An 18,157-nucleotide genomic window follows, 5' to 3' on the forward strand; every position below is an offset into this window, starting at 1 on the left:
TTCATAACTTTTAGATTTAGGGTAAGTGATTTTAGGATCAATGTAAACCTACCGTTTGCATTTCAATTTTCTGATAATAGAGATAGAGATTCATATATAAAGACAATATTACTGTTTTACTGATATTATTTTAATATGAATAATTTGGTGCCCAATAAAATGCATTAAAAAAGCATTCAGTAATTTTGTTGACTCATTTGTAAGATAATATATTAGAATGATACCCAGTGATAGTCATATTGAATGCTTATATTGAATATTTAAGAATTAAATTTGAGGGGCATTATCATTCTAAGTACTTTTTACAACATTTTTAACTTTCCGTAGGGCAGGTTATAGTAATAGCAAAAAAATCTAAAATAATTTTTTTCATATATCTTTACGTTTCAAAACCTTCTGAACATTTTGGCATACCTTAAAAAAAATGGATGTATGTATGTGTGCGGATACAAATTCGTAGACGATTTCAGGAACACGGATAAAGCCATTTGAATAATTAAAAAAATTTGATCCGTATGGATAAGGAGACGTGCTGATTAGTTTTTGGCGAAGGCAGGTCTAGCCGTTCCGCAGATATGGGGCAAAATGTGCCGAAAACGGTAACTCAGTTTTTAAGAGAACGGAGCGTCCGATTTGAATAATTAAAAAACATTTCACTTGTATTAATAAGATAAAGAACTGATCAAGTTTTCATGAAAGCAGGTTTAGCGGTTTCGGAGATCTAGTAAAAAAAGTTCAGAATTTCCAAAATATAACAAAATAAATTTTTCTTCAAAAAGTCTTTTTTTTTAAAAAAAAGTAAGTTTTTGACAAAAAATTATAGTTTCTCAAAAATCTAATTTTTTCGAAGTAAAATTTTTCAAAAATGTTGATCGTTTTTAAAAAAATAATAATTTTGGTACGGAAAGGTTTCAGCAATTTGCATTTATTAAATTAAAAATATTTATAAATAACATACCCATCAATAACGCAGCTCGTGTCGGTGTAACGCTGAATTGAAATTCAATTAATTTGGGCAAAAATGCAGCAAAACCAGCAATTAACAGTCCCTCCGATGCGCCAGCCAAGTTGAGGAATGAAAAAGCTGGATTGCGCACAAGCTCCATTAAAGCTCTCGGAAGCTCGCGTATCCGTCCGAATCCTTCCTTCGAATCGCCAGTACGCGCGTGGGCCTCTGACACTCGGGCGTTGCGCAGCTCTTCCGATCCTAATATCATTTGTAACGTTTGCAAATTAAAATATTACAATAATAATAAATAATGAACATATTAGAAAACTTATTGTAATCAATACTTTGATCATAACTCCATTTTTACATTTGACTTATAATAACAAAAACTACAATAATAAATTTAATTTGTATTAATTTTCATTCGATCGCTACATACATACGTTCCACTAAAAATATTTTATCATTTATAATAATTAATATAATTATATGAAGTTATATCTGTAGTGTTCGTATATAACGGCTCTCTAAAAATTGAAATTTTTTAGTTGTAATTTGTGCCTGGGAGATATTTCACAACCTAATATTATTTTCTGAAATTGTTGTTATGAAGTATAAACAGTTTTTAATTACATTTGAATATTATAAATACATCAATAATACTGATTAATCTAGATGCATGTCATATATTGGTTGCATGGGTACCCGATATAGGAGTTTAATTTGTTCCTGAACCACGCTCGTATGTGGAATTGCTCGTATCTCAAAGCAATTTTTACAATATAAAATATTGGAATTACAATTAACTTGTTCTAGCACTGTGGTTTTTAAGTTTTTTCGATATTGAAAATAAATTTACTGTTTATTAAATTAATTATTGTTTTTCTTGCCCATTTATGATATTGCGGAAATGAGTTAGACATGTTTCGTTGAAAAACTAATTAGTTCAACTGCTGAATTTTTTTCGGAATGATTTTCAGAACTTTTTCTCAGAAAGCTGTTTATAAATTATTGTAAGGCCCTCAGCTAGAGTTATACTATTTATTAACACCTTCTGTTTAAACATAGCATATATCTATGATGTGTTATTCTCTTACATCATCCTAATATTTTTTTCTAATTTTACGCTTTAATTCAAGATACATGGATCTTTTCTTTAGACTCATAGCTACAAAATTAAATAATACTTTGTCAATGTACAAAAAGCAAAAACTATCATAAAACAGCCAAAATATTTCTATGGTAAGAAAATCATTGTTCATTTATTGTTGACAAAATGTTTCGTATTTTCATTTTGTTGTTAATATTTTTTGACAAAACTCTTACTCGCTGAAAGATCGTATCTCAGATTTTCCTCGTATTTCTAAGCAAACAAACCCCTTCTTTGGTGGCTCGTATATCGAAACATCATATGTCAGGTCACTTGTAAGCCAGGTATTGGTGTATATAATATGACATATTCATATAATATGCTTTTTTAAAATTAATAAACATAAACAATATGTGTATAATTTAATATTTATCATTATATAATTTTTTACCTGGAAGTGATGAAGGATAAGCTATTATAGGCAATGCCAGAAGAAAACATATTATGGCCCCAAAGATAAAGCCAATCCACCAGGCACCGATCCATACATTACTCTGTGGTGTTAAGCCAATTCTGCAAAAAAAAAAAGAATGTATTCAATATTAATTATTCTAACAGTAATAAATGATTGTTTTTCAACAGATTTTTGTGGTGTATATTGCAAAAGTTCATTTTAAAACTTTGTATTTTATAAAACAAATAGTTTTAAAATGACGGCCATGACAGATAGATGGACAAAATAAGAATAATCCAAACATCATGCCAAACCATTTGATACATTGTTACCATACTGAAATTATATGGAACCGAAACAGCTAACATCATAGTTCAATTAGTGGAAAATAGTTACAATTACTTAAAACTAAGGAAATAGCCTGTAACAAAATAATAACACTAAAATACTCGCTGTTTGATATTATAATACTATGTCAAATAAGTCTAAAACTCCATGGTATGAAAATGTGTACTACGATAATACCTAGTGTTAACTTCATCAAAACAACAAACAAAAGAAATAAAACATACTCTCGTAGTTTGAAAAATATGAGCTTTAAGTGCAACCTAGAGCTTTAGTAATAATGTAACCATTTTCGATTATTGTGATTTTTTTTTATTAATTTTCTTCATTTTTAAGCTTTGGATCTGTATTTGTAAACAAGATTTCAAGCCCCGCAGTTAAAAATAATGATACAATTGTCCCAAAAATTTCAAGAATTATAACTTTTTGTTGAACTATGAATTTAAAATTTTCAAAATTGGTCAATTTTGATATACCCTCTTAGTGTATTGGTAAGTTTTATCAAAAGTTGGCGCATTTAATCTGGATTGTAAAATAGTAAAATATTTTTGTCATTTTACTCGACTTTTTATTATGAAACCATCAAGATTTTATTATATTATAATACGATCCTGATGCCAATGCACTTTAGTGCAGTTTTTTAAAGGAGAGTCTATCAAAGTTCACTTACTTGTAAATTTGATTTTATTTTTATTTTTTTTTTTCTAATTTTTATTTGGCCTCGCTTACTGTGGGCATTTAGCTACCTACAACATTTTTATTTATTACATTCTATACCAATTTTTATATCATATTCAATCTATATATTTATTCTATTCTATATTTTTCTTCTTCTTAATTTCTTCAATTTTTGCTGTTTTCTATCAAATTTAATTTTATTCAACTTTTATCTTCATTCCATTTTTTTTTCATTCTTCTTTTTAATCTCAGCAAATTCTGATATTTTTTCTTCTTATTCCTAATACAATTCAGCTTTTCAAATTCTGTAATTCCTATTTTTCTTAATTCGTATTTAATTTCTACTTAACAAATACAATTTTTATTAATTTAAAAATAATAACTACACATTTTTCATAAATTCTAAGTAAATGACAGGATTCGATTCAAAGATTCTTGTCGTGTGAATCGAACACGCTACCAAGTGTAAGCTCGACACATTTGAAATTAATTGTTCAATAAAAGTCTTAATTCTTAAAAACTTGGGGCAATTGTGTTATTATTTTGGACTGTGGTCCTAGAAATGTTATTTACAATTACTGATCAAAAGCTTAAATAAACAAAATTAATAAAAATGAACCACAATAACTTTAAAATTGTCACATTTTCACCAAAGCATTTAACTCTGATATTTTTTTCGAATATTTTTCATGACAGTTATGATCTATCTATCACAAGTTTCGGCTTGACGTTGAGTTCTGGAACACCCGTATATAAAATATATGAAGTATCATATATTCCATAAGCAGTGTGTCGTCCAGAATGTGAAACAATGCATTTTATGATGTCGCGGGCCCTAATGCATTCCAGCGACAGGTTACAAGGTGCATTGTGTTAGGGTGATATGAATGAATGTGACCCCGGGGCTTTTTGCGAAACTTGCTTACGTGTTTGGTATATCACGTGTACTGTAAATATAATATGTAGGGTGTCTATGTCCGTTAATGCAAAGCCGACGGTATAACTATACAATGACTAACATATCTCGATACAAACTGCTTAAATCACAATAGTATACTAAACACTCATTTTACTAGTAAATAATAAACACACATATATTTTAAACTACGGCTCGCCAGTAGGTAAGCGGTTAAGATCGACGGACTTGTTTCAGGTCCCGGGTTCGATACCCACTTCGATCGCAGCCTGTTGTCAGGCAGCATTGACAACGATTTTCACTTGAAAATATATAGATAGCAATATGTTTCCAAGTGAAAATAGCCCTGCCCGGCATTGTGTCAGCCCTATAAATTAATTCTAATAACAAAATCATCAAAATATGGATGGATCAACCATTGGTTACCATCTAAAAAAAATACGTAGTAAGAAGTTTCAGCCCAACAGCTCAAAGGACGTAAGGTTCTGATTGCTGTTAAAAAATATATATATAAAAAAAATTTTAAACTACATAATCTATCCTCCGCTTACACGAAAGAATAGTTTTCATAAAAAATACGACTTGAAAAATTGACTCTTATATGGAAAGAAAGTGCTAAGCGAAAATCACTATAAAAAGCCTTTTTTGTCAGTTTTGAACATGATGAATGACAAATACACTGAACAAAAAAGAAATATTAATATATTTAATATCAAATACATTTAATAAATTATAAGAATATTTTGTTTCAACAATGAAGCAAATATTTAAAAAAAATGTCATTTTTATATACTACTCTTGGTATTGAGATTATACATACACTAATTAAAAGCAAAATTATAAATAAATAAATTGTTTTTTGGTATTTTAACAAACTAGCTTATACACACATAAAATTTAGTTTTGATCATAAAACGGGGAGTTCCCATCTTATATACATATTTCCATCATAGACATAAACTACTAAGAATTTGTAACTGTAGCATACACTTTGTAATGTTGTATTTTGATAGTAAAACAATGAAAATGTTATTGTGAATACAAGCAAATTATAATTTAGTGTAAATAATTTCGTTTATATCTAAGATTAATAAACGTTCTTATTATTATATTTTCAAAAATCGTGTAGGATAGAAAACGTATAATACGGGGGATAGGTGTTACTTCACAAAATTGATCTACTTTATATAGTCATTTGTTAACACTAGACTTCTTTCCATGGAGTGAATTCTCAATTATTATTTTTTCTTCTTTTTTATTTTTTTTCTCTCTTTTCACATAACAACAACAGCATCTTATAAGATTTCATTTTATCTGTATTGTTATTTTTAAGAAATGAAAAAATAGTTTTTTCTTCTTATTTCCTGAAGAAGAAATTTATACTTGCACCAGAAATTTATTTTATATGTCAACACCGAAATAAGAAAAAATATATTTGTGTTGACCTGTCATAGACGTTGCCTTAAAAACAGCTGAAATGATTTTCAAATTTTAAAAACAATTCGTGTAACTCGTAAGGGCTCGCTTTGGTTATTTTTGCGCAACGATCGGTTATGCCTTTTTTTATAATGAACAGAAAAGTGCAAAATTCGTCCCAAGAATCCTGAATTAAAACTTGAAAAATTGTTGGAAATATATCAGTTGCAAATCGTGCTGATTAGTTTTTGGTAAAGATTGGTCGATCCGTTTCTTGATTTTGATAAAAAAAATTATGTGGATATAGAGATCTTGGTCTTCAAGAACATACTAAATATTATGAGCCGTAGGCATTGGTAGCCTAGGCTATTATGGGCCGTAGGCCATAGGCTACAAATATTAGGCCTGGTCAAAATATTAAAATTTTATCACCCCAATTTGAAAAGTTGCTGAATTACAATTAATAAAGCCAATTATTGTTTTCACATATCAGAAGCTGTTGAAACTTTTCCCTAAAACAAAATGCCATGTACACCTATTTTTTCTTCCAATGTTATTTAACACAACCGCGAACAAACTGGGAAAAACAATTTCCATTCAATATATTGAACTCAGCCATTCCTGCTATGATTGTTGCAACTTAATAATTTAAATGAATATGACTACTTTTCAATGTAAAATATTGTGACACAATTTTCTGCACTCACTATTCTTAAATTATAACAAAAAAATCATTTTAGAAATATATTAGAAATACAAATACACACAATATCATCAATAAAATATTTCAAGAGATAGAGCTTCAAGCGTTAAGATAAAAATGTTGAAATTTGAAATTTTTTTTGATAAAATAAATTTTCATGTGAAAAAATTTAACATCATTAAAAATTAATTCTATAAATATTTGTGTATTATATTTGATAGATAGCATTGTAATTATGCTAGTAGAAATTAAACTTAAACTTCCAAAAAATAGAATATTTTGAAAATAACAAAATGCAATTTAGTAACCTGTATTTTTTCAAAAATAATTAGCTACCCAGTTCAGAATTCCAATATTTCATTATATCAAATACGAACCCGAAAAGTAGGTATATAAGAAACCTTTATATAACAATGTGAGAAAAGCAAGTGAAAAAGAGTCATAAAGCCATTCCATCGAATGAGTATAGTTTCAAAGCAAGTATATTTTATGGGTTGCTATCAAATTTGATTTAAGTAAATTGCTTGACGCATTTGCGGAAGGGATCAGGTGCAACATCAATGGATGGCAAAGTGCTTTGTGATTGAATTTGCTTATTGAATTTGAGTGCGTTTTATTGCCAGCTCAGATTTTACGATATATTAATAAGGAATTGAAATTATTTATATTAGGTACAAATTATATTATCACCGTCTACTTTCTTCAACAACTATTTTATTAAATCCAATTTCATTTTTATATTTGTAAATTAAGAATATAAAAATTAAATTGGATTTAGCACCGCACTTTTTCCAGAAATGAATTAATTTTGAAATAATGAACAACTGTTGTGGAATTATTTTTACTTGGTTCGGTAGAGGAATAGTTGCAGCAACCATCCATCTTTATTTCATAGAATTATAATTAGTGGATCTCAAGATATATTAATTAAAAAAAACTGTTAGAACAAGCCCCAAGCTTCCCTACATATCATGAGGGGTGCGTCCAGTATACCTATATATTATATTTAGTATAAATTAATATTATATTATATTTATATAAATATTTACGTATGTTTATATTACTTTTTCGACTATTAATTTAGCATTTTTAATCTAATAACTTGTATATTTATATTTTCTCTTATTTGTTTTATATAAAGTGTTTCTAGTCATATATTTATTATTCCAATCAAATTCACTTAACTTCCGTACGTAAACTAATAAAGTTAATTCAAGTCTGCAATGCTTCCAACATATCTGAATAAATTTCTCGAATGCAAATAATGCCTGTTTTAATATCACAATACACTCAGTGGAAATAGGTTTTGCTTCGGTAAAGAGCACAAATTAATTTCGCGTACAAGGGGACCACCTGTATCGGTTCCCCGTGTGCTATAATTTGCATGAAACATACTGAATTGGTCCCATACATCGATTCCCTTATTGGCTGTAAGTTAGCTTATATTATTATATTGGTCGCACGAAGCACTTGCAGTGGGCGAAATGTATTGCTGCACGAAGAAAATATCAGTGTAAATATATTAATGTATCCAGAGACTTCATAAATAACAACGGCAAACAATATATGCAGCAGTTGAATGTTTTGAGTAGTGCTTCTGGAAGTTAATAATAAAAATATAAACATCGGAAATCAATACATGCGTCTTTCTTTTACTACCCGTTGTGAAATTATATGGGCATAGTCAGAACGACATTAATCATAAACGTGTAAATAAAATAACCCGCAAGCCAGTTTTGTATTATTGCCTAATTGCGCCTATCTATCACACATCAAATATAAATCATTAAAGAAAAATTATGAAGCTAGTTTATTTACTAGCGGCCCATCTGCTGATTTTCTGAAATTCGTTCTATTAATTTTTGGTACCAAGAATTAAATGCATAATGATGATCGTGCGATGAAAAAATGCAAAAAATTTAAAGCTGAGATGCAGGATACAATAACATTTAATTAAGTAACGAAACTAGTGGTACTTCAAGGCAAATCGCTGGAACTTTCCATACCATAATAGAAAGCGTTTGAAAGCTTTGAATTTTTTTGAAAATTTTGAAAAAAAGTTTTAACTTTAAAAACTCAAAAAAAGCAAATATTGTTCTTATTATTAAAATCTCTAGAAAAAATCTAAAAAATTGATGTGTATTAGTCCAATGATCTTTTTTGACAGCCAAATGGTCTTCTGCCTCACCAAAAATATAATCAATTCTTCACTTCCCAATACCAGTGAAATGTTTGTTGAATCATACAAACCGGACACTCCGTTCTCTCAAAAACTGCATTACTTTTCTTTGCATTTTTCGCCCGTATTTTCGAAACGACTGGACCTATCATTGCTAAAAACTAACTATCACGTCTCTCCATCAATAGAAATCGAATGTTATTTGAATCATTCAAATCGGTTGAACCGTGTTCCCGAAATCGTCGACAGAATTCAGTATCCACACACATATCTGAAACCACACGCACACATCGACACTCCATACATCCATTTCTAAGGTATGCCAAAATATTCAGAAGGTTTTAAAATGTAAATAATATATAAAAAAATATTTTTCTGCAATTACTATAGCTTACCATAAGAAAAATTAAAAATTCAATTTGAAGAAGTACAACATACCACGAAAAATTACCAGGTCACTCAAACAAATATTTAAAAGAATTGAGTGAAGAATCTCCTACTCCAAGATTAAAAAAAATGACTATACAATCTTAAATAAAATGTCAAAAAAATGAAAAGGAGATATCTCATTGGAGATGAACTCCTTAAAGACCAGCATATTGTCTTTAAATATAATGAATAATTTTGATCGAGAATAAATATATGCAAAAAAAAATCAATTTGTATTGGCGGAGGAGATGTGCTGATTAGTTTTTGACAAAGACAGGTCTAGCCGTTCCGGTGATACAAAGCAAAAATTGCAAAAAACAACCAGTGTTTGAGAGAACGGCACATCCGATTAGAATAAATCAAAATAGACTTTCGATTCGTATTGATCAAGTAAATAATAAGTAATTACATTCTTGCGAAAGCGGTTCCAGAGATACAAAGTAAAAAATGCAAATAATAGCAGTTTTTGAAAGAACGGCGCATCCGATTAGAGTGATTGAAAAAGCATATTACTTGTGTCGACAGTGTTTGTTAATTATGTTTTCGTTCTTGCAGATAAACATAGATACCGGTCGTCGCCCAAATATAAGCACTTATATTTTATGTAATTTATAAAATACGATGATAAAATTTACATTATATATAATAATTGTTTCAAAATATATATCATATACTACAACTCATTGGTAAATTTTTATTGATAATTGTTTTATTTGAATATTTTTTTAAGAATGTTCAATTACTATACAGGAAGTATCAGCAATTTGCTTTAAGAAACAATGCCATGCACCACTAGTATGTTTTGTAATTCTTAATGCAAACTTTCCCTACGAAATCTCTTTTCTAAACAAGAATATAGCAAAATCTGTTTCCTATTTCATGCCGATAGCAAAATACATATTTAAACACGTGACCTATCATTGCGATCGTTTTCCGATATATGTCTTACAAATATCCAGGAATTTCTTAGCGTCGAATTTTATTTTCCTCCGAAGTTTAGCTCGAAGTAAGAGGGCGAGACGCGTTATAAGAAAGATCTATGGGCAACGCGTGCCTCGGAATATGAACGGCAAATAAATGTGCCCGTAACACGTGCAAGAACAACTTAGCCCGGCCACGTGACTTCGCCGTTAAGAGAATAATTCTTATTTTGTTCGGACACAGGAACACAATCAGCTAATAAGATTTCCGCTTTAAAACAAATTACTACATTATTCAAAGCAAACGGAATTAAATTAGTTTAGTTAAATGCAAATGATTTACGAGAGAGGTTTTGCACGTTTTAATAAAGGCTCACTAAGTTTGAAAATACGTATTTTAAAAATGAACAGTGCAAGATACTTTTTTTCATTTGCTTCTACTGTCAAGCTTATAATATTGGTAGGGGGGAGTACAGACAAAATGGCATGGTGTTTTGTTCTCTAATTATATTAATTTATTTAATGATTATAATTAATCTCAATCGTTTTTAATCTTAGATTTATTGACTTTCAGTAATATAGCTTTTTAATTATGTTGGAACATATATTTATTAAGTAAAAATGTAACCTATTACAGAAACCAATTTGTTCATACAATACGGATATAACGACACACTGAGACATAAATTTTTAAGAAGACAGTTCGCAAATAAATTGTTTAGTACTCTTTGAAAACGAATAATATATTGTGATCAACCTTCGCCGGGCTCAGAATTTTCTTTCATCTAACTTTCAAAATAGCAATCAGAACAATTAACAATTCGTTAAAACTGTTGAGATGTACGTAACTCAAATGCTATATTTGAGTTTGATAGAAGAAAAATTAAAAATAGTTTCGTTTAGAGTACTTTTCAGCTAGAGCAACCAATATGATGAATCAAATTAAGTCAACTGGCTGTTTGTTCTTTAGTCTTCTGGATCCTGCATTGACGGGGCTCAGATCCTGAAAAGAGTCTTTACAATAAATGCAAGTCTATTCTTTTTACCGATGAATCTCTTGAAATCTTTCTAGAAATAGTTTTAGTAAAGTTAGAAGCCAATATCCTTACGCAAGTCTCAATTTTCTTTTTTTAGGCCCTCGAATGAACTACCCTGTAGTTTTTGCAAAATAGTACGGTGTCACTTTGTCCATTGTATAAGTATGCCATTTCGTCCGAAAGTGAACAAAACAAGATAAAAGCGAACAAAAAATCAAAATTTCATTCTGATAATGACAATAACATTGATTGAAATCAATAGTTCATTGATTTTAGTAGATATAGTTACAAATAATAATAAGTTTTGAAAAAACATGACACAACCACACTCAAAATAAACTTTTTAAAACCGCGATACAAGTTTGAACTGGTTACTGCAAAAATACTATGACAATGATGCTCAACATCTGACAGGATTGTGATTATAGCTTTCTCTATATTATACAGTTGCCGAAAAGGTACTAAAATTTTAAATAAGATCACTGTGTCATTTTGTCCATATACGAGGTGTGTTCAAAAAGTACCCGGAATTACTAATAATTAAATTTCGCGGGTCTGGAGTGTCTGATTGTCAAAATTTTTTTTTTATTGTGTTGGTATACATGCCCCTAAAGTATGATGAAATTTTCAGCTATATTCACTGTTTACTTTGTCTGTGGTAGTCGCTAAGGTTCGACGTGTTTTTCTGAGCTCGGCGATTTTTACAATGGAAGAATTGAAAAGTCAAAGAATTTGTATTAAATTTTGCGTAAAAAATGAAATAAAGTGTTGCAAAGTGCAAAAATTCACCAGATATGGCTCCGTGTGACTTTTTCCTATTCCCAAAGTTGAAGAGACCCATGAAAGGACGGCGGTTTTCCTCGATTGAAGAAAATCGCTGAGAGTGCTCAAGGACATATCAAAAAGTGAATATCAAGGGTGCTTCGAAAATTGGAAAAAACGCTGGCATAAGTGTATTATATCTGGGGGGGACTACTTTGAAGGGGACCACATTAATGTAGACGAATAAATAAATATTTTTTTGAAAAAACGAAAATTCCGGGTACTTTTTGAACAGACCTCGTATACCATTTTGTTCGTACTTCCTCTATATACAAGAAATAGAACACTATGTATGTTTAATATGTTTGTTTCAATTCAACAAGGTTTAAAAGATTTCAGCATTTACAGGCGTAAAAACGTTCGTTTTTTTTTTAATAATTGTAATTTGTTTTTTCATGGGGTTCATGAATTTTTGTTAAAGACAGTCGTTTTAGAAACGCGCAAAAAAAAACATTGAAGGAGGGAGTTCTTTATAAGCAATAAATAAGTTCAAGACATCAGATTTTTCATGTGCCCTTTACATACTATTAGCAACCCCTTTATACTGGAGCTACAATTAGTCAAAATGGTGACTAATAAATTAAAATTTTATGTCCCAAATGAAATGTTTTTAACTTTTTTTTATATTTTTCATATAATCTAACAATGTGACTACTTTCTTCGAAGCTAATGTGGATGTCAGGATGTCTATCTATATTTGAAAGATCTTTATTATTAAAATTTATCTGATACTGGTGATATATTAAATACTATATAATTATAAGATGTTTAATATATGATTTTACGAATTATTTTGGTAATTTAATTTGACTTTGCAGAAACACCTTCCATTGTTAAAAGATTTCATGCGTGAGCACTAAATTCGTATCATTTTTTTTATGAAATTTAGCGATGCACATTATTGATTATTTAAATAAAGCATTCTTTCGCGAGATATATCTTTAACATATTTTTTTTAAAATAAAGCGACTATTTTTAGAGTAACTATATAAAATGGAACTATAATCTCTATTAGATGTTTAATGAAATAAAAATTGTTATATGCACAAAACTTTTGGAAAAATGGATTCTAACTTTGTCTAACTCACAAGGGCATAAACTGAATAAAAATAACTATAGCAAATATGCACTTAAGTATCAATCAAATCCAGACTTAGCGAAATATTAACTACTTGTGCGAATATTCTATATAAGGCATTCGCTTCTACATAAGCTGTCGAAAAAGAAACCATATGAGAACAATTAAGCAAATATTATCGAATGTTTTTCGTCTGCGATAAGAATATTAGTCATTATAAAATGATTAATTAATTCTGAAGCCAAAATTTATTACTATAATTTTCACATAATTTATGAATCGCAATCAATTATGATATATTCAAATCCTTAAATAATATAAATAATATAAATTGATTACAAATTCTTGTTATTACTTAAAACGCCCCCGTAAATTACTCGCCCAAGATTTAATATTCCTCGAATAGTTCATTAAAGTACGGAAAGTTCCAGCAATTTGCCTTAAGGCATGATGCCATTTATTGCTAGTTTTGTTTTCTTGTATACTATATTTTCATTAGCAGCCATTTAATACAGAACACTCAAAATAGACTTTATGAGACACCGAACGCTGTTAAATATGTAGATATGAAGTCTAATTATTTTCGATATATAAATATGAGATTTTTAATTCCATTCTTCAATCAGAACATAACAGTTCTTTGAGCTGTTGCAAAATGCATCTCCTCAATAACGTAGCTTCTTTAGAAGGCAACTCAATGGTCTATCTCATACTGATGATACATTAAACCATGTATTATTACATGATGTACGATTTGAATAAAAATTTTAATTCAACGTTACAGCGACACAGTCTTCTTTTATTAAGAAGTTTTATATATGAGAACACTAAAACCGGGGTTTTGATTGCATTTTTCGTGATCTCGCATAATAATATGATATGAGCCGAACTGTCGGTACCGTCGGAGCACACACGCCGATGAATTTTATATTCTCTGAGATTTGAATACGTTGCTGAATAAATACATATAAATATAAGGGTATACACACTAGTGGTTTTCAAAACTTTTGAAATAATGAATCTTTTTTTCTGTTATTTGACCAGCGATCAGAACTTAAGAGCCCTATAAGCTGTTGTGATGGTTAGACTTAACCAACTACGTCGGTTGTATAGATGGCAAACAAAACTGTTTCCCTTGTGATGAATTTTATTATCACAATTTCTGTAATAGTAATAAATTTTTGAAGATGCAGCAATGTTGCGTGAATGGGTCCACCCATATCTCTAACTGCTAATCCATGAGAAAACTTTTTAGTAAGCAATCTTAAATATTACAAAATTTATTAGGCAATGATTTGTAATGTTTTATATTGGACTATATATCAATGGTAATAACAATTCTATTCTATTTTTTCATCTACATCTTCCTTTTTATATAGATTTTATTTTTATATAAACTATTTCAAATTCCTATAGTTATAGTTTTATTTATTTTTTGGTTCCTATTTTCCTAAAAACTCTCCAATGATGTTTCTCGATCTTTCGCAAATATTACGCTGCCGATTATACTTTACTAATTTCAAATTTTACAATGAGTATTTTTGATTCATAATTTTAGTAAATCAAATTAACTATTCTTAAATTGAAAATCGAACAGTTCGAAAAGTCTAGTTGTTGACATACACAAAAGAAAGAATTACGAAGGTAAGCAATTTAATAAAGAGCTTTTCGTTATGAATAAAAAGAAATAAATTCTGTAAGAACATAAGAACGTATGCATTAAAAAACTATGTAAAGTTTATTTAGGAAGTACAATAACATTATATATCTACATAAAAAATAGTTATTTTATACCGCAAGATATTTGTATTTTGAATCCCCATGAATATATATTACCTAAGCCTTTTTTCTTTCAAGCTTAAAAAATAGATAAAGAAATTTTGTCAACATATGCATATAATGGTGTACGCTCACATATTTGTAAAAAGGGTCTAGAAATCTTACAAATAACAAACACTATTCAGAAAAGGTTTATCAAAAAAAGAATACTAATATGAAAAAATATTTACTCTTTGAACATAATCTTATTATTGTCAAAGGAAATTTTGATTGTATTTTAAAGTCTGAAATAAATATTGTATTTTATACCATTTCAAATACTTTTTATAATTCTGTAAAAAACTGACACGCTTCATTAGGCAAAAATAGAGAAAATTGATGTCCCATGAAAATGATAGAGGTAATTGATATTTTCGTTAATTTACCTTTGAATAAATTATTAAAATACCTTGTAATTGTATAATTTTAATGCACCGTTTTTTAATTTAGTAATACATTTCTAATTTCTACTATATAATGACAAACATTAGTATTTTCTTAAAATTTCTGCACCTAGATTACGGGAAAAAAAAATTTTTTGAATATTTTGAAAAAATAAACTTTACATGACAAGTTTTAATATGTATATTACATTTTTTGTTTACTTGCTGAGAAACATTAGGCTTTAATTAAAACTCCTATGAGTTTAACTATTAGAAAAAGTTCAAAATTGTTGCATTCATGTTTTAACAAAATTAAGTGAAAAGTATGACATTTAACCTCATAAATACATATCATTTCATGTATTTAGAATAGTGAGAAAATAATAACTAATAAAAAGAATTTCCATGAACTTTAAACTAGAGGTTCTAGAGGTTTCACCATCAATTTTTCTTTAACAAGCTATGCCAAAATGTTCATAGAGCTTTGAAACGTAAAGATATGCAGAAATTTTCATTCTAGATTTGTTTTGCGATTACTATAACTTACCCTACGGGAAGTTAATAAATAATTTCCAAAAAAATATACAAAATATTATAAATATACTACGTCGCGTTCTCCGAGGATCAGTGGTTTAAAAACATTTTTCTAAAAGCTTTAAGCCATGCAGTAGTGATATCAGTTTTTACTTGAAAATATAGATAACAATATGTTTCCGAGTAAAAATAGCCCTTAGCCGACATTGTTGCTTCATTGAAAAAAATCATCAGTATTACAGAAATTGTAATAATAAATTCATCACATAGGAGAGGACAAGAATATGGGAAAGCATCTTTCAATCCACGACATTGAAAGAAGTCAGCATAACATCTAAAAGGATTCGTTATATTCTAATTGCTGTTAAATAATAATATTGCTGTTAGAAATATAATAAAAATCTAATCTTCGAACCTACGTTCTTCTTCGGCTTGATGTTTCGAATCGTTTTATGTGAAGTTTGCATTGCACTATTACAGCAACCATTAGTTTATCGGTGTTATGAATAATTTTGGTTTTAGCTATTGATCAGAGAAAAGGTAGAAAATAATTTAGACGTGAAAATAATCAAATTTCTAAATAATAAAAATATGTAATGAAACGAATCGCACTCATCTCGTCATTGCGACATTGAGGTTGAGCGCGATGTTAACCAAACTGTCACATGCACATGTTCCCATTGTTATAGTGCGCGGTGCCCATTGAAATTTTCTATAGAGCATTTAGTCACGAATAACACATATCATCAGAATAATTCGGATGCGGGAGTCGACATTATCAAATGCATTCGCTTGCATATATCCCTGGCCGGAAATTGGCTGTAATGGAAAATGCACAATGTATATTTTATAAGGCGCGAACGAAACTCAGCCAACAAAACGAATTTATTACGCATAGCTACTAATATTTTCACATATGTTGTGGCATTGTCCATTTCATCATGACTAAATTTAAAATTACCGCTTGCCTAAAATATTTTCGAGGTGTTGTCTTGCGAAAAGTAGGGAGGATCAGTTTTTTAGTGGCACGCGCAACATACATACATATATATTAGGGTGGTCCTTAATATGGACATTTTCGAATTTCCATGCTCCAAAGAGCTCAAATGGTTCCAAATTGATAAAAAAACATTCTCTGAAAGATTTAGTTCTTAATGTTGTCTTTTAGATAGAGCGCAATTCAATCAAGTTGAATCAGTTTCATGGAATTGCGGACTCTGTAAAAGTTATTAAGGACCATATTAAGGACCACCCTAATATATATATATATATATATATATATATGTATATGTTTGAATAAAAATATATAACTTACGTGGATGGATCAATCGTTAAAGTATCAGCATAAATCTGCAAGAATTGCCCTCCAAGAACATATCCCACGGCTGGTCCAATAATCGACATCGTATAGTAAATTCCTGTAAATGACACATAAATAGAAAATTTTTCAAAATGTATAAACATCTTGTCACTAAAAATATGATAAAAAAATGTGAATAAAAAATACTCTCAAATTGAATCAAATGAAAGGTTAGTCACTTCTCCTAGGTGCAAGGCTGCAAGAGAGAACCCGAACCATGTTAACAGTTCTCCTAGTAGAACATATGTTACATTTCTTTTCTTATTCCATAATCAGTATTTTATTGATATTGAAATTACTTCAGTTAAATACATCTATTTTAGAAAATAATTTTAAATGATTATTATACCTAACGATCGTATTATATACGATCAGAAGCTTTTTGTTATAAATGTAATAATGGTCATTGAAAATAAGCAGTTGTTTTTAATCCAAAAATTAGTATTTGATATATCAAATAAGATATTAAAAATAAAAATTCCAAAAATATTTGTAAGATTCATATTACTAAGGTGAGCATACGTCCCGGTCTGGCCAGAACAGTCCCGGAATTTCATCTTGTGTTCCCGATGTTTCTTAAATCAATATTTGTCCCAAATTTAGATTTTTTGGCCTGGATAGTCCCGGGGTATCGAAAAGTATAGTATTGATATTACAACTAGTGATTAAATTACAACAAACCATCAAATATATGAAAATACGTAATGCTTATATGAAAGAATGAGAAAATTTCCGAATGCAAAGTTTCAAAGGCGGGTTAAATAAATAGGCTTCTGACATTAGTAATTTCGAACTATCATTTTCAATTTAGCAAATATTAGCAAAATTTGTGAAAACGAACTTTTTGGCTGCCGGGCACAAGTGTTAATTTTTCACCAATAAATTAATTATTTACAAAATTTTATACAAGGCTTAGAAACAAAAAAAAAACAAAGTTCTAAGTAAAAACGAATAATTCTGATTAAAAAATTTGAGAAAAATGATAAGCATAACTACGAATTGGCGCCCCGATTTTACCAAAATTTAATTTTAAAAAATATGGTTAC

At 29.1% G+C, this 18,157-nt stretch overlaps 1 protein-coding gene across 1 annotated transcript in view; it reads right to left on the minus strand.

The window, feature by feature from the left end:
• Nucleotides 1–18,157, minus strand: part of LOC113374982 (solute carrier organic anion transporter family member 4A1-like) — a 44,823-nt gene that overhangs the window by 3,409 nt on the left and 23,257 nt on the right. The window contains exons 4-6 of the mRNA XM_026614937.1: nucleotides 17,067–17,169; nucleotides 2,491–2,612; nucleotides 955–1,207 (exon numbers count right to left, since the gene is read on the minus strand). Coding sequence (XP_026470722.1) covers nucleotides 955–1,207; nucleotides 2,491–2,612; nucleotides 17,067–17,169 — 478 coding nt within the window. The remainder of the gene's footprint in view (nucleotides 1–954; nucleotides 1,208–2,490; nucleotides 2,613–17,066; nucleotides 17,170–18,157) is intronic.

The sequence above is a fragment of the Ctenocephalides felis genome, unplaced genomic scaffold, assembly GCF_003426905.1.
Source record: "Ctenocephalides felis isolate EL2017-DRISC unplaced genomic scaffold, ASM342690v1 CF-g0.4_SCAFFOLD_01886, whole genome shotgun sequence".
NCBI lineage: Eukaryota > Metazoa > Arthropoda > Insecta > Siphonaptera > Pulicidae > Ctenocephalides > Ctenocephalides felis.